Source organism: Macadamia integrifolia, chromosome 13 (genome assembly GCF_013358625.1).
Source record: "Macadamia integrifolia cultivar HAES 741 chromosome 13, SCU_Mint_v3, whole genome shotgun sequence".
NCBI lineage: Eukaryota > Viridiplantae > Streptophyta > Magnoliopsida > Proteales > Proteaceae > Macadamia > Macadamia integrifolia.
This window is the reverse complement of record NC_056569.1, coordinates 427,827-446,418: the sequence shown is the minus strand read 5'-3', so window position 1 is coordinate 446,418 and position 18,592 is coordinate 427,827. Positions and strand designations below refer to the sequence as shown.

General features: G+C 37.0%; 1 protein-coding gene across 1 annotated transcript; it reads left to right on the top strand.

The window, feature by feature from the left end:
- The first annotated feature begins 2,920 nt into the window (after window positions 1-2,920).
- LOC122060174 (alpha-soluble NSF attachment protein-like) lies at window positions 2,921-12,681 on the top strand. Its single transcript, XM_042623370.1, has 9 exons — window positions 2,921-3,216; window positions 6,053-6,102; window positions 6,186-6,258; window positions 7,439-7,518; window positions 7,980-8,131; window positions 10,010-10,169; window positions 10,254-10,301; window positions 10,722-10,802; window positions 12,395-12,681. Exons 1-9 carry the CDS (start codon window positions 3,072-3,074, stop codon window positions 12,473-12,475), a joined length of 870 nt encoding a protein of 289 aa, XP_042479304.1. The 5' UTR covers window positions 2,921-3,071; the 3' UTR covers window positions 12,476-12,681.
- The last annotated feature ends 5,911 nt before the right edge of the window (window positions 12,682-18,592 follow it).

The window sequence follows — 18,592 nt, the reverse complement described above, 5'->3', positions numbered from 1 at the left end:
GGTTCCACTGCCTATCAAGAAAATGTAACCAGAGGTGACTTCTTATCATCCATATAACCCCTAAAATCAGATTCAAAATACCCTGTCACCTCAAGTCTATCACCACCACTGTTGACCAGCTTGAAGCTCCTTATCCTCAACAGATACATCATTACCTTTTTGGTTGTTGTCAAATGAGTTATACCAGCATCTGACTGAAATCTCCCGAGCACATTAATAGCAAAAGCAATGTAGGGAGGAGTGCACACCTTAGCATATATGAGACTCCTTACTACTGAAGCATAGGGATTGTCCTCCGTCAAGCTCCTCACTATGTTAGTCTTTGGGCACTACTACTTGTTTGACTTGTCTCTCTTGCTAATAGGTGTATCTCCACTTGAGCATTGATACATGTTGAACCTCTTTAGGATTCTATTAATATAGGCACGCTGAGACATTCCAAGAAGTCTTCGTCTTCTATCACGATTGATCTCTATCCCAATAGCATAACTAGCTACACTCATATCCTTCATCTCAAAGTTCTTAGACAAGAACCGTTTGGTCTCAAGAAGTAGAGGCATGTCATTATAAGCTAAAAAAATATCATCAACATATAGCAATAGGAAAATGAATCTACTCCGATTAACCTTAATATAGATGAACTGATATATGGGTTCTCTGTAAATCCGAAGGATATCACCACCTTATCAAACTTTAGGTACATTTCATAGAGGCTTATTTTAGACTACAAAGCGACTTATTCAGTTTGCAAACTAGATGCTCTATTTCTACCTCTTCAAAACCCTATGATTGACTCATGTAAACATGCTCTGCAAAGTCTCCATTCAAAAAAGTTGTCTTCACATCCATCTACTGCAACTCAATATCAAAATGGGCAACAATAGCTATAATGATCCTTAAAGAATCCTTTGAAGAAACTAGGGAGAAGGTCTCTCTGTAGTCCACACTCTCTCTCTGTGTGAAGCCTTTTGCTACCAACCTAGCCTTGTAGTGTTCAACCCTTTCTTGAGAATCAAACTTAGTCTTAAATACCCACTTAGATACAACTGGCTTACATCCCTATGGAATCTCTACCAACTCTTAAACCCCATTATTTTTTATGGACACAATTCTTCTTTTATTGCATCCACCCATTTGTCTGACCTGCAATGATTCATGGCCTGTAGCAAAGTGATAAGATCTTCCTCTTAATTAATGTTATACTCACACTCATTCAGATATGTCACATAATTTGGATGAATGGTGGACTTGTGTCTCCTGATGGATCTCTTTGAAGGTTCCAGTGCTCCAACTATGTCAGCTGGCAATGGTGTTATTACCTATGTGGGTGCAAGATCATTCATCATCTCTGATTCCATGAACACATTCTCATCATTAGGCATAAAAGAGAATGAAATCTTCTAACTGTGGAGGGATGGGCATAGAAGGAACAGTGCCAGAGGTTTCAACAAACTCATCATCAAACACTAGATGTTGTGGTACTGCTAGATCTTCATTTCTCTCAATAAACCTTGCGTTGGTAGTCTCCACAACCCTACTTCCTCCACTCTACAGTAGAATCTATAGCCCTTGGATCTCTTTGGATATCCAATAAACCGACAACTCACAGTCTTAGGGTCCCAAACTTTATCAACGGGATTGAAAATTTTGGCCTAAGCATGACAACCCCAGACTCGTAAATTTCTAAGCCTAGGCTTCCTACCAATCTAGAGTTCGTAAGGGGTCTTGGTCACTGTCTTTCTAGGTACCCTATTGATAATATATATTGCAATTTTGAGTGCCTCTCCCCGTAAAGACTTTGGTAGATCAATATTACTAATCATGGTTCTGATCATGTCCTTCAAGGTCCTGTTCTTTCTTTCTGCAACTCCATTTTGCTAAGGTGTCTTAGGCATGGAATACAATGGTGCTATCCCATTTTCTTGCAAAAACAAGGCAAAAGGTTTAGGCAACTATCCAATGTCATTGCTTCTTCCATAATACTCTCTAATCCTGTCAGACCTGACAACCCTAATTTTCTAAGAGTGAAAAACCTCCACCTTTGCCTCGAAAATCTTGAAGGAGTCAAGTGCACTGGATTTATCACTGATCAAGAAAATGTATTCATATCTAGACTAATCATCAATGAACATTATGAACTAATATTGTCCATTAAGTGTTGGTGTTGGAAAAGGGAACATAGTTCGTATGTATGAGATCTAATACTCCAACACTGCGAAAAACTTCCTTCGTCCTAGAGGTAGTCATCTTCTCTTTAATGCAATCAATGCAAGTCCCAATTCATTTAGGTCTATGTTTTCCAGAATCCCTTCCTTCACTAGTCTTTCCATTCTCATTCTAGAGATATGACTCAATCTTCTGTGTCACAGTACTGAAGACTTGTCATTGTTTATGGCAGGGGTGTCAATTTCAAGCCCGGCACTGAGCACTACAGTTTAAAGCTGAAATCATCCCCACCCTGATTAATGAATGTCTTGCGCTCAAGCCTGACCCATTTATAATTAGTCATTCCTAGTGCAAAGGTGCAACCCGATCGAGACCAACCGATTTCTAACTCCTTGTATTTAAAACCTGATTACTCAGCCCGACACGTTTAAAGCCCAATTAGAGATAAATGGCTAATTAAGGACCGATACCCGACTGACTGTTTATAAATAGGACCACACCTCGCAAATGAGGCCTGATTTATTTAAACAGGCAGATCACGATGCTGGGTCCTAAAGTGGCAAGCCCGATTAGGCCCAACCAAAATCGACCTGGCCCAACTAATTGACACCTCACTTTAGGCCTAGGGTGGACTAAAAAAGCTAGTAAGATCGGACCGCACGGAACAAACCGGCGTCGAATCTTCCCGGTTCAGAAAATTGCCCCACTCGCTTTCCCCCTTAAATGACTGAGGCGTCCATTTCACTTCATCATAGAAGACTCTTTCTTACATAATTTTTCTTCTTAAAGAAATCGCATTTCCCTGGATCCTTTCACCTTTATTCCTTCCACCGCACCCTTCTCTCTCTCGAGTCTCTCTCCTCTTTTCTTAACTGCGACGCTTTGGAGCTCGCAATAATCGGGAAATGTCGGATGCTGCAAAAGGAGAAGAATTCGAGAAAAAAGCTGAGAAGAAACTCCATGGCTGGAACCTCTTCGGTGGTTCCAAATACGAAGACGCCGCAGAATTGTACGAGAAAGCTGCTTCTTCATACAAACTTGCTAAATCATGTAATATCTCTATTCTTGATCTCAATAGCTTTTGATCCATTGTGTTCGTGTTATATTTTTCCGCGATTCATAAACACGGAACTCTTGATGTGCTTTCACGTAATCATCGTACTTTTTCCTCATCTATCTGTCTATTATTGTTGTCCAGGGTTGTAAGTTGGTATTGATTATGTTCTTCACAGAAGCTTAGAATTGGTTACCTAATTAGATGTTTGTTGAACAATCTCTGATCGATCTAAAAGAATATTCTCTTTTCAGAAGTTGACCCTATTCGATGAGAAACTCGGTGCAGATGCATGTAGGGTTTAATTTTATGATTAGGATTTTAATTTTTTTGTTCATTTAGATACAATTATCTTCATCCATTGAAGTCTAAACTATTTAAATCAGATTCATTGTCAGCTCTTGAAATTCGAAACATGTAACGGGGACTTTGTGGAACTCACGGGAACATGTAGAATTTTCAGAAGTTACTAAGTTACCACCGAAGAGGGTGGATCTTGGTGCACTGGTAAGGTTGCTCCATCGCGAAGTTTGAGTCAGGAGTAAGGGTGCATACATTATAAACCCTGCAGTGGCGGGAGCCTTGTGCAGTATGCCTTTTTTTCCTTTTTTTTTTTTTTTTTTTTTTTTTAACTTGAAAGTTACCACCGAATACTACCATCAACATTGTTAGGAAATGATGAGGAATGGATGCACCGAATACTACCATCAGCATTGTTAGGAAATGATGAGGAATGGATGAACTGGCTGATTTGTATTAATGGACAACTAGAAAATATTGACAAGTTGGACAAGCAAATGGTCGAGTGGTGGTTGGTTGGGTTGATATGCTACTCTTTTTTTTTTGGCTTTTCCATTTCTTACTTCTCTCTGCTTTGCCTTGTCTCTTTGGATGTAAACATCATCTTAATATTATTGAAGCTTCTTTTGCCTTCAAAAGAACAGAACGCTGCCTCAGGAAAGGATTTGCATAGTTGTATAGAAAGGCATAGGCACCCAACCCCTTTTACTTGCCAAATAAGGAAATAAGATTTAATTTTGGTCTTGGAAATTATAAAAACGGAATACTGTCATGAATCAATGTCTTCTCATTATAATTCAACTTGGATTTGTGAGATTTTGGTGTAGTAGGATCATTGGAAAAGTCTAATGACACTAAAACCATACAAAATGTATAAGTTTTGATGCCTAAAAAAAATATGGCGTCAAGAGAAAATGAAAATTTAAAGCAAAACCCAGAGTAGACTTCTTAAAATAGAAGAATTGCGGGTTAAAGTTTCAACTAATAGTGATGCTAGAATTGACGACCCAAAATAACACTAAATATTTACTAGACTGACATCTGTCTCATTGCATAATTATCAAGCCCCAAACACCTAATCTATCTTCCCACCAAAAATAAGAGAAATTAAAAATAATAATAAAATCAACACCCATAGTGCTGGAAGACAGAGTCTTCCTCCAAATTTTATGATAATCTTCATCCAACTACTTTCTATTTTACTTGCTCAACATCATATGAACAGTATGATCTTTTTTATTTTCTCTTTATTTCCCTTTTATTTAATTGATGATTTGAGTCTCAATTCTCAGTTTGCTAATGATGTGAAAGTTTTGAAAATGTTCTCACCATAGTTGTCAAGGCGTTGCCTTGGCATCTAGGCAGTTTTCCTGGAGCCTAGGCGACTGTCGCCTAGTTGCACTACATGTTGCCTTATATTTTTTGCCCTTATTTATGCCAAATACCTTTTAATATTTACTTAAGATATTATTCATAAATAAGCAAATACCCCCTAGTTGAATCCAATAAAAATAGTTTAAAAACCAAATTCCAAAAGGATAAAAAGTCAACCCCCTGGTCCAAGAACAAAAATTGGATTTTTGGCGATTTTCAACTTTTGAATGCTAAGGTTTTTCTCAATTCTGAAAGTTTGATAAATAGTAGAACGTTGTTAAAAATCAAAAGTCTAGTAAAATAATCTTTTGTTGATGTCAATAAAATTTTTTCTATTCAGGCGATATAACAACATTCGCAAACTTTAAAATAAGTTTGACCGGAAGGTCCGGAACATAACTTTGTCATAACATCTCAAATTGAAATAATCTCTTATTGGATTGGAAAGCTAGTTTTGTGTTATACCTAATTCAAAAAGTCTCATCTAAAAATAAAATCATTTGACCAATAAAACTTATCATAGAAGAAGAGCATTTCTCTAAATGTCAATTAGTCATGTTGATTTTTTATGACTTGATGTGAGTGTGACTATGTTGATTTTTATGACTTGATGTTGCTTAATGTTGATTGGTTTTTTATGTCATAGGGTATATATTATAACATACACAATAACTTTAGAATATAGGGAAAATAAAAAATAACATATGGGCGATTTGATCGCCATGGCAACACTATAGCAGGCGATTCACCACCAAATCGATTAGCCACCCCTCCACCGCCTTGGGTCGCCATGACGCCGTGACAACTATGGTTTTCACCTTTCTTTTATTATGCTTGAAGCAGTTTTGTCAAGGTAACACCCAGGTGTCGCCTAGGCAAATAGGGTGGTACATGGCAGGTATGCACTGCTTAGGTGAGGTTGAGCTAGATGCAAGCCTAGATTTCCAGGCAGTGCCTATGTGATGAGATGGTCTGTTGCCTAGGGTTGCCAAGGCATTTTATTAACACTGATTTGAAATATCCAACAATCAGTTTATTTCTTCTAAAATTAAATGAGTTGAATTAGATAACTGTTAAAAGTTCTATTGAATTTTTATTGCAGATGCAACAAGTTCATATTATGTGCTTGCTAATACCTCTGATAAATTGGGTTTTCAGGGGATAAAGGTGGATCTGCCTACATCAAAGTAGCTGATTGTCATTTGAAGGTATTGATGCACATATTTGTTGCTTAAAACACTTAAATTATTATTGATGCTCTTTTTGACTCTATTAATAATCCACTTTTCAGTCGGAAAGCAAGCATGAAGCTGCTTCAAGCTATGTCGATGCTGCAAAATGTTACAATAAAACCTCTCCGAAAGGTTATTTTGCTCTTGACACATAAATATAATGTCTTAAGCTATGCAAGTTTTATTTATATTATTATTTTTTTACTCATTGATTTTTTATTTTTTATTTTTTTTGTATTTTCTTATGTTTTAGCTTAAATATATTATCTCTTCCCATAAGATTAGTCACCTTAGCTTTGTGCCAAGGTTAGTTTGAAGGATGAAAAAGTCATTTGACATAAAAAACTATTTCATCAAAAGAATATAACCTAATCTGAGGATGAGAGAGAGAGAGAGAGATTAATTCTGTGGTGTTGAATCTGTTACTCAAGTATGACCTGAATTTTTTTATGATTATGTTCCCTTAATGGTGTTGAATATGTTTCTCAAATATGACCTGAATTTTTTTTGATAGTGTTCCCTTAATGGCCCCAAAAAGCGTCCCCCCTAGCCAGTCTGGACACAGGTTATCCAAGGAGCTGCCATCAATATTAAGCTTTATGACATTAGCTCTAGGTGGTATCTAAAGAGGCCTCATTAACAGGTTAGGATTACATAATGATTTTCTTTAATACATTATAAACAATATACTAGAAAGAAGAAAGGGAGAAGTCTTCAATGCTCTTAACCTATAGATTTCTTGTAGTTTCTGTAGTTGATTGTTCTTATACTTTGCTGTAGAGTTGGCCTTGATTCAACTCCTTGTAACTGTATGTTCTTTGTCATCTTCAAGTTTTGGTACAATTCTTATATTCAACTCCTTGTAACTGTTTGATCTTTGTCATCTTCAAGTTGTTTGGCTACGTTCTTATCTTCGTAATGAGATGATATCCATGATTTCTTCAGATGCACATGATATTGACTCATGACTTAGAGTGAGTGACCCCATTTATATCCTGAATCTTGAACCTGAACTGCATGAAAGGGTGCACCTCATTAACTAATCTGCTCTGTCTGTTTGTCTTTTTCTTTTGCTGTTTGCCCCTTTTTTCCTTTTGTTTCCGATGAAATCTTTGATTCTGTTCCTTTTTCCTTTTGTTTCTGATGAAATCTTTAATTCTCCTCGAGGAAAGAGTTTTTTTTTTTTTTGGACCCAAAAATACAAAATTTCCACCTCTATCTTTGTCATTTACATCACACAAGCTAGCTTTAATTTATTTCAGCCAGAAGGTCTTCTAATTCTTGCTACTTTCTTATATTCGCTGTTTTGCAGAGGCTATTTCATGCCTGACTAAGGCTGTCAATCTTTTCAAGGAAATTGGCAGGTTTAACATTGCTGCTAGACATTGCAAGGTAATTTTCTACCCATTTACTGGCAGTAATCTATGTTAGTTTGATAATGGATTTTTTTGTTATGGACCTGGGGTTCAGAACCCATCTTTACTTCTAATAAGTCATTCTTTAATTAAAAATATTTTACTATTTTCAATAAATTCATTAAAAAAAAAAATCCCTGCTCTCTGATGAAATTGTACCTTTAGAGAAATGCTTTTGGAACTGCATTTATCCCTTAATTGCCCCTTGGTTAGAATGAAATTGAAACTGGGAATCCACCATTGGCAACTAAGTGCATGGATAATTTGGTACTATTATATCTTTTTTCTATCATATAATAGCTGATGAAAAAGCCCTACATATCCCTGTACTGTTGGGATGCAATCTTTTTTGTGCCAGTTTAAAGGGGAATAAAAGGGGATGCAGTTGAATCAATTCCAAAGCCAGCTGATGTCTTGGCCTTACATTCTCATGTGCAGGAGATTGGAGAGCTCTATGAGCAAGAGCAGGACTTTGAGCAGGCTATTGTTTTCTATGAGCAAGCTGCTGATCTGTTTGAAAGTGAAGAATCAACAACAGCTGCCAACCAGTGCAAACAGAAAATTGCACAATTTGCTGCGCAGATGGAACAGTAAGTCACCCTCTTCTAGTTACAAATTAGGTCTTTAATATTGTCTTGTTTGTTGTTGAGCTTGTTGCCGTGTGAAAATATGGATTTCTTTTCCATTTTTTAATGAGCCTTTTCCTATGCCTGATAAAGGGAGTTTCAATATATCTTTATTGAAAGATATCAATATATCTTTTCAAGAGAGTATACCATGTTGGTTCATCATATTAGCTATTTTCTCATACCATGGAACTGGGCATTCTGACCGTTTGAACCACCGAACACTTGGCACAGCAGTCTGTTATTCTTACCATCCCCAAGGACTGGATGTCCTTTGAAAACTGTTGAATGGTCAATGAACTGACGGATTCAAATGGAGGGATCATTTGGACATTCAAAGTAGAAGACTGGACTGCCTGATCGGATTATTATGTGTAATATTTAAAACAAATCTAAAGGGATTGGGCATTGGTGGAGACTCTGATCCAGTACCGTACATATTAGAATAACTGCCTCTAGGTCAGGCCCAAACTTTTGTTGCATGTGTGACATTTTATACAAAGGTTAACTATTATATTTGGGGTTGGAAGACTCCAAGATCCCATGTTCACAAGTCAAGTTTCACCCTAGTCAGAAATCAGAATTGGCCACGTGGAAAATGAAACTTTGAAATCGAGGGATAGCTAGAGGCTGCATCCAATGCAAGGATGCATGCTGATTGGGGAGAGGGGTGTATGATTGATTTTGGGTCTGAAAGTTGACATGTGGCCAATATGGACTATTCTTTACCTATTCTTTTATTCAATGGTTAGAATTGCCATATCATCCTATGACGTGGCACAACTAGGTCTAGAGAGCATCTTGGCAGGATTGTTTTGACATTTCTTCCTAGTTTGAAATTAATTTATTATGGAAGTGTTTTTTGTGGACAGCGGTCTACGCATGGAATTGGTGGAGGGCACCTGGTTCTGTCATGTGGAAGCTTAGATGGGGCTGAAATATCAATGCGTAGACCCTAAGTTCCGCTCCTGACGTCCAAATTTCAGCCCCGCCGGAGTTGACCGTATGGAAAGCAAACCTTGGAAAAAGTCCACACTACCAGAAAGGTGCACTGGTGCATGGACACACATGGGAGTGCATTCCTATATAGGATGGTATATGATTGTTTGACATGTGGCCAATCCACACCATCCCCCATACATCCAACAGTCATAGTGTCCTCATCACTCTTCCACATGCCTGAACAAGGTGGATCCTTCCACCCTTTCCATGCATAAGCTGCCGTTGACGGAAATTTTTGCCTTCTATTATTGGATAGATACAGAATATTTCTACAGCTTGTCTAATTATTATGGTCGTTATGTATAATGTGTCGAATAACTTTAATGCCCTAAGCAGTAAACCAGTTTTAAAATAGTTTCGCGGTTGTCAGAAAATAATAATCTGACAAATAAGAAGTGCCTGAAAACCACCAAATTTTAAGATCAATCTGGCTTTCAAGAAACTAGTGTAAAAGAATTGAACTGAGAACAATAACCATAGTTTAAGTAGAAAAATTTACAAATAGAAACTTCCTACCAGAACTCCCCCTTTGGTAGTTCTGTGTGATCGTGTGTACTGTACACCATATTATGGTATGCCTTCTGTCAAACTGATGCTCGCCATTCATTTTTCCTTTCTTTCTGTTTTCACCAATCTACTTCTCTTTTGTTCTCTTTACTTCACTTTCTGATAATATATTTCATGTTTCTGGCTACCAGTAACTTTGTTTAAACTCACTAATCCCAAAAATAAAGTACTATTTCTTGTAGATTTTTTTTTCCCTCTCGTCACTCGTCATCTTCTGCTTATTTGTTCTTAGAATTGTAATCAAATAGATTAATATGCTTGTACTTTTCATAGATATCAGAAGGCAATAGTGATTTATGAAGATATAGCACGCCAGTCATTGAACAACAATCTTTTGAAGTACAGTGTTAAGGGGTATCTCCTCAATGCTGGCATTTGCCAACTCTGTAAAGGTGATCTTGTTGCCATAAACAATGCATTGGAACGATATCAGGTCTAAGTTCATCTCTAATTTGACCTGTTGAACCTTATGCTTTATGAGCCACAGTGAATCTGAATGTTGTGATTGCTTGTGCAGGAATTGGACCCTACTTTTCCAGGAACACGGGAATACAAGTTATTAGCTGTAAGTTTTGGCTGTATAACCTGACTTGGCTTTCATATGCCTACAGTTATTTTTTAAACATTAGAAATATATTAAGATAAAAAATATATATAATTAAAAAGAAAAAGAAGAAAGAACCTATGTAACTTACACTATGTTTTAGATATGCTTCAAGTTTATGAAGTTACTTATGGTTGAATGATTTGGAATTAGTCATTCAATAATTAGTGAGACAATATCCATTGTGTACTTCAATTCTTCCTCCTCCATCTCTTTTTCTTGCATTATAATTGCTTTCAAGCAATGAAACTGCACTGTCTTGTTGACTATGACAAACTCCTCTTGAGTTTAATCATGTGATTGCTTGACTATGTTAAATTCCCTATTTTCTCATGGTCTCAGGACAATAGTTACACTCTGCAATTTATGCTTTTATGGCAGGATCTTGCTGCTGCAATTGATGAAGAAGATGTAGCCAGATTCACTGATGTGATTAAGGAATTTGATAGCATGACACCACTGGTATATCTCTAAATCTCCTGCAATTTCAGTTTGTTTAGTAACTTTTTCTACCTTGTGGTTAAAAGGGGGAAAAAAGATCCTAGTCTGAGTTCTGGTGAATATTTGCAGTTAAATGGGCCCAGTTTGGCATATTGATTGTTCCTGATGTAGGATTATAAATTCAATTTTGTGGATAAGCCTAACAATGCAAAATAGTTAATTTTTACAGATATCGTTTCAGTTTTTTTTCCCCTGTGGAGTTTCTAAAGTCTTTCATTTTTTGGATGTGGTACAGGATACATATTTTGGTTGAGTTAATAATTAATGTCTTAATTTAGGTTTTCATAACACTGCTGGTCTACAATGAAGAGTAATTTAGGATTCTTCAGTTTCAGGGTTTGAGGAATGAGATTTAGATTACATGAAACCAATTAAGCACCTGCAGGCTGAAAGATATCTGTGCTCATGCTCGTCAGCTAATGTCAACTAATTAGAATACCCTTAGATAGCTAATCAATTGAGCATTAACCAACAGAACTTGTGTCTAGATAAATAATCAGATTGGAAAAATTAACACTTGAAAACCAAGGAATATAAGCTCTTTTGTCATCATTCAGTAACTTGAGAATCTCATAGAAACTAGAGAATCAAGACTTTCACCTGGGTGTAGAAGCCTAGAATCAGGTTTTGTCTATAAGAAAACCTGAAATATTTGTGATAGAATGAACTCTTTCTTGTATGTATATGCGGTGGTTGCTGGTTGGGATGACGTTTTCGCCTTACGTGAACTCAAATGTGTGTACTCTCATCACTCTCATGTTAGACATCTCTGGACATGGACAAGGGTCTCACTTGTTAGACATGGGCACAGCCGCATATGAATCCATATCCACCCTATTTTATGTATTATGAGCATCGCCAAATAGAAGTGCTCACCACATGTACACGCAAGATGTCCAGACAGTTGAGAATGCTATGCAAGAAGGTCTTCTAAAAATGGTTAGCTGTTCCAAGGCTGAAAATCTAAAAGCCTCTCATGGGGGCACAACACCACATATCACAATCCTCCTGCAGTGGGATTGAACACCCAGCCTCCTGGCTCTCATACCATGTTACAACTGTTTATCCTAAGAGTTCAAGCTGTTAAGTAGGGGCCCCACATTATATATCAACACATAACAAGAAGCAGAAAATTTTAACTATGACCACTGTTTCAGTGAGTAGTTGAGGCGACATGCTAGCTTGTTTTCTTTTTGTTTGCTCTAGAAGCCTTAAAATCAATGGGTTATTCAGTTACCCTTTTTCGATAGACTTTTGGAGACTGTTCTTTACTTCTTTCTACACACTCAATCAGAGTCATCAGCCATGAATACTGAGGGGCCATACTCTATGTGATCTGATATTCTGATATGAAGATGGTGAAATATATGTTACATGTTTTTCTTCACTTCTCTTTAACTTTTAATTGCTCCTTCTGTTGACCCCCGCGTCTATCTCCCTCTGCCTTTTACCATCAGGCAGGAACATGAACTATGATTAATTTTGTGTTGTATATATGTTTATGCTCTTTATATCTTCTGAATAATTCTGTTCTTGCATCTGTTCCTGTCTAGGATGCTTGGAAAACTACTCTTCTTTTGAGAGTGAAGCAAGCAGTGAAGGCCAAGGAACTGGAAGAGGATGATCTTACTTGAATATCTTTCCTCTTGCACTGCAAGGTTTTGAGTTTGTATCGAGTAATTGCGTTGTGTTTTAACCATATTGTCTTCGTGCTTGATTGCAGTTACGCTACTCTAATCTTTTATTCTGCTTTTTCTTGGGTGTGTGCGCGTAAACTATTGCTGCTGCTTTTCATGATGACTCAGATATATGTTCAACATGATAATGTTTGTTTGGACTATGATGTACCTTGAAGGATTTGATTCAATGGCTTGTAAGAGGATTAGTCACAGATCCATGGTTGAGCCTATTCCTATAGCACTGAAACAATCAATATAAAACGATATATGGGAGGTTAGGTATGCCCTAGTGGCTCAACCAATGGGAGGCCTAGTATAGAAGGGGCATAGGGGACTTTTCCAAGGCGAGGAGAGATATAGACAGATCTAGGTATACCGCAACCTTTCCCATAGGCTGTGTTTGGTTGTAAGGGAAATTAAAGGGAATGGAAGTGAAATTTTTATACTTAAAAGGAAATATATGTAATGATTACCCATCTGACTTTAACATTAACTTCCAATCATTTCATATTGGTATTTTGGTCATAAAATTTCACTTTACTTTGCATCTAAATCCCTTTTCTATAATATGTAAAATATATCATTACTAAATATGATTAAAAAAATTAAATAGTTTATATATTCATATGGGGTAATGATTATAAACATTCATTTTTAAAGTATGAAAATTTCACTTCACTTCCCTTGAAATTCCCATTGCAATCAAAGAGAGCCAAAAGAGTGCTATCTGATCTCATGGCCCTTGCACATAGACTCAAAGGGGGGAGAAAATGATGGCCTTACCCCTATGAAATACAAAATATCCATCCCTTGTTGGTGTCATGCATTGATGCATGCCCCATCGTTGGCCTTGCATTGGTGTAGGTGGCGCACAATCATGTAGCGTTCTTCCTTTGAAGCAAAAATATATATGGGCAAGAGATTGCTGCCTAGTCAAATAGCCTTGCACGAGCACAGGATACACAGATGGGATTTTTTTTATTTCAAAGGGAGGCGGGGTGGTAATTTCACGTGCTTATGTGTCCGAGCATAAGAGTTACGTGACCAAGCAGCTTTCTTTTTCTTTACACAAGTAAAAAAAAGTTTGTCGGGGAGTGTAGCTTGTGCCAGCTCTCCCATGTGTCCATTTCTCTTCTCATGTGAAAAGACATCTCTGCTGCTTATTTTGGGGAGGAGAGATAGACACAAGCAATGTTGGCATAGGCTACTTTTCTTGGACAAAAATCCACTTCCCATATACATGTTCCATTATTTTAAGCACCAATTGAGTTGCCATATGGAAAATGAAGGCAGCCAAAGAATTATGTTTGCATTGTGTAGCCGTTATCTAGAACTGTGTAATCTCTCAAAAAAAAAAAAGTCATTGTAAAGGAATAAACCTTATATGTTGATGCCAGCTACTATATTTTATTTTAAATACCAAAATGCCCTTACTAAAGTACCTAAAATGCCCATGTGATAAGTCCCACCCCAAATCATCTACACCTACCTCCATGTTGCCACCGGCTTCTCCATCCTCTCAGGCAGCCCACGTTCGTTGCCTTCTAGGCGTACTCTCCGTCATCCCCAACAAGATCCGCCACCTCCACACCACCTACACCCCTCATTTTCTCGGCCTCTCCAATGCTTCCGGTCTCTGGACCAGTTCTGATTAAAATGTGATGGTACTGTTTCTACAGGAAATAGCATTTCTGGCCATGCGTACTCTTGCAGGTATTACTGTGTTAGTGTGAGACAATTTTCAAGTTTCTTGCAGGGTGAGTGCAATTAGGGAAACTTCATGGATTAGATGGAAGGTGGCGGATCGACCTACGGAAGAAGGCGATTCCATTATTAGGTGCTTTTCTGACATGGCTAAAGGTTTCTTATGGAATTGCTATGGAAAAGTGATTTCTCACTTGCTTAGGAAACTTTGTCTTTGTGATTACAACAGTAAAATTCTTTGTGGATATCATTAAGGAGACTGGAAGATTAGTTGATCCGGGAACCTGAAAAGAAAGTTAGAAGAAGTAAGTTAGCTAAACAAAGGAGAAGACATTGATAGGAGTAGTTTAGAGTTCCCTTGGTAGCACTTGCTTGGAAGGAACAGAACGTGTTTGAAAGTTTCTTTGGATTTCATCTTTGCTTTTGAAGTTTGGACAATGTGTGACCATGGGGTGTCCAATGCAAGTTCTAATTAATTTGGTTGAAATTTCATGGTTGCTACCTTCCTAGAAGGTTTATAGTCTAAAAATGGATCAGCTGAGCAGGTTGTGTTATCAAAGAGTTGTTTTTAATGGAGAATGGGACTTATATGTTTTATGGTGAAAGCTTTTGATTCCAGTTGAGTGAGAGAGAGAGAGAGGATGACGAGGACTTGGATTAAAACATGAGTTTTAGTGAATAGGGTATAAAGGTCATTTTAACTTTTTATTTATCAGTGACTGACGGTAGGAGGTCTGAGTCTAATTTGGTGAAAGAGAGGGGGTGTTCCTATAATACTAGCATTTTCTTGGGGGGTGGCTGCCCATATGATTTTTAGGAATCATATGCATTTATTTGGTCAAGTCCAATGGAAAACACCAAATAAATATACAATTGTTTGCTTTTATTCTACAATGGTGCCTGCACCCACCACAGGAAAGGCAAAATGACCACCCCACCCCCTTGAAATAAAAATCCACCCCTATTGGATGCATTTGCACACTCTCATTGGCAGTTAGCCTTCATGCTGGTGTAGGAACCAGGCAGCTATCGCCATCCCATGCAATATTTATTGAGTGTCAGATTATTTAGTTGAAAGTTTTCCTTCACCCATTGGAAGGAATCAATGGTCAAATATGTTGGCCCCCTATTGTGTGAAGTTGCCATATCTCTAGGAGTCTGATTCAACGGAGAATAAAGAACTTTTACTGCAAAAAAAAAACCAAGAGGTAGGAAACTCAGTCCAATTATTTATGAAGAGTATTTATAGGGAAATATAGAGAAGTGGAAATGTTAAAGAAAATGGTGTCACAATATTTATCAAGAGTATCTATTCATTGGACAAGAGAGTGCGCAAAGGGGCATCAATATGAAGAGTTTTTATTTCCCTAGGGATAGGGTTATAATTTCGCATGCCCTGTTGCCTAGCCATGCGATCAACTCAGTTCATAAAATCCAAATGTTAATGGTCCAAGTGACGAGTTAATTGTGAGACACAAGTCGGTGTTTTATTTCAGGGAGAGGGTTCTCTGCATGGCAGCGTGGCCCTTCTTCGCAATTATAGAGCATCAACAGGGCAGAATTATTGTATTTTGTATGGTGGCAATCATTCAACTAAAAAAAAAAAAGGTATGGTGGCAGTCATTTCACGCACAAAAATCTTATGTGGGGAGGAGTCCACATCCTCTACAATGAGTAGTGAGGTGTAGTGAGCATTGGACAACTGAGAACATCTGGGCACATGCCCCAAGGAGCTCCCAGCCACCTGATGCTCACTACACCGGTGCAATGGTGGCAAACAGTGAGTGGTAGTGAGCATCTGGCGGCTACGGTGCATGCCAGGGCCCTCCTAGTTTTTAGATCCTCATTGCCAGTCGTAGAGGATTTGAGTCCATCATTTCACCCCTTATGTTTTTTTCTTTTTATGCAAACCTATGTTTGGAGTTTGGATGCAAGGGCCACATTACCAGCAGGGTTCCTTTTGTATTATTATTATTATTATTTTGGGCAAGAGAATGCTACTCGAAAGTGCATATATATACTAGTGTCCACGACTAATGGGAGGGCGTATGTGAGCATCTTCAGCTTGGGACAACGTGGTCTTTTTACACCCATTGTATCTTGGCATAGGTATACCTAAGTTGCCTTTGTGACAAAAAGACATACTTCTATGAGTTCTATGGAGAAGGTTTTTCTTTGCCACGTGATAAAAGATCTGTTAGCCATATATGTCCATAAAAACCTATCCTCTATATTTTTCTTTCTTTATTTTTTTCTATTGTTTGTTATTTTTACCTAAGAATTGGAGTTTTTATTAGTTGAAAAATACTTGGAAATAGTCAAATACATATCTCTCTCAGCTTTGTAATAGGTTGAAAAGGTCAACTAATTTGGTGGGCAAAATATAAATATAAATATAAACTTATATATAATGCAACTCTATCGGTGTGTTAAGAAAATTTGACACATTTTTTTGTTTGCTCCTTATTTTATCCCGAAAGCTCTTTCAATCAAATGTTTTCAAAATGATTTGAAAATGACTTGCAATTATATCATTATAAAAAAATGATCATTGTCTTGAATATTTTGCTAGTATAAATGTAAAATGACATGATTTACCCTTATTGAAAAAATATGATACACTAGAAGGAAAAAAATAAGGTTACAAATTAATTGACGCCATTAGATGTGTCTATAAGAAAACTTAATTATAAGAAAAGGTTGGGCTACCCAACCATAAGCTTGATACTTAGGCAACTTTACTTTCAGGCAAAGCTATCCACTCGAACCTCCATACAACTATTTGATACATTGATTTTTTTTTTTTATCACCTAAAATCCCTCTGCTGTATGGAGATTTGAGCAAATAGTTTTGCCCAAAAAAAAAGTTGCCTTACTATCTAGTTCATAACCAATCGTGATTATACCAAGCAATACATAAGGGGGGGTGTTGAGTTATCTACCAGACTGCATAGTGTACGTTAGTGTCTCTTTGCTATCTCTCTCTTCCCACAATAGGTAGCAATTATATCATTTCATAGAAGGGATGAGAGAGATAGACAAAGGGAGGCATTAGCGTACAAGAGAGGTGGAAGGATGAGCGATTATAACTCTATTATCCATTGATAGTGAAGTATTATCATAGCATCATGGACATAGACAATTTTATCAATCCATATAATCTTTGGGTTGCATTGTGTTATTGTTTGTTTGTGACTTCCATTTATATTTGCATCATTTTAGGTATCTACAGATCCATCTTTGTCATCATAAAGCATAGTTGCAACTATTAAAAGTCTATAAGGACCTATTTGTTTGACGGAAAAAAGTGGAAGAGGCAGAAAATGGTGGATAATTAGTACTTAATTGTTTGCCACAAATTACCACAAAATATGAGTGTTTGGATAAATTAGATGAGAAACTTATCATACGAGGTCATTTAATGCAATAATTGTTGTTTGCTGATATGGTAGTTAACTTTTTTACTCCACTCACTTCCAAAGTGTTGATGTAAATGGATAGTCAAAAATTCGTATTCAATCCAAGTTTGTATTCGTTTAGGGGTATCCGTATTTGGAAAATGCATATCCGATAACTATCCGAATCCATCCAAAAACTAAGCAGATACGAATATGATAATTTTAGTTTTCGACCGAATATTATTCAATTCATTTAGCTATCCGATGGTAAAGAATATTTGTATCCGTTTCTTCCATTATAATATTAAGTAAATATATTAATTTGTATTACATAATAATAGTGTAGAAATATGTGATACTAAATACTAATATATATATATATATATATTAAAGAATGATATATACCAATCTAAAGGCTTTATTTAGGGATTTATTGTGGACCATATGATGAAATAAACCTAACACCTAATCCAACATTCCAATTTCCAACTGAGTAAAAAGGCAAAAACCCTAAAAGATCTCGACTATCATATGCATTCTCTCCATTAGCCATCAGTCCATCTCCAAGACTCCAACTCAAAGCGGCAAAGCCGCAACGGCTTAAAGCTTCAGGTCAGGTACTCTCGACTCTTAGTCTCTCACTCTCATTCTCGTTCTCGACTCACTCTCGTTCTCATAAGTCAAAGCGGCAAAGCCGCTTCGGCTCTACTGCCTCGCGGTCTCACCTCAGGCTCTGATGTCAGCTTCAGTGCTTTCCTAGTTGTTAAATTCATTGAATAATTCGCAAATTATTTGGTCGAACAAAATATTTCCAAATTATACCAAAAATTATGATCGAATCCGACTTATAAATAAAAATCGAAAAACACCTTGCTTTTTTTGAATCTAATTAAAAAATGCAACAAATTCAGGAAGAACCTAATTAAATGCGAATGATTCGGTTTTATCATAAACCGACTTATTTAAATTA

Coding starts and splice junctions, on each gene's coding strand:
- LOC122060174 (XM_042623370.1), top strand. CDS start 3,072: ATGTCGGATGCTGCAAAAGGAGAAGAATTCGAGAAAAAAGCTGAGAAG. Junction 6,103..6,185: donor TAGCTGATTGTCATTTGAAG/GTATTGATGCAC, acceptor TCCACTTTTCAG/TCGGAAAGCAAGCATGAAGC. Junction 8,132..10,009: donor TTTGCTGCGCAGATGGAACA/GTAAGTCACCCT, acceptor TACTTTTCATAG/ATATCAGAAGGCAATAGTGA.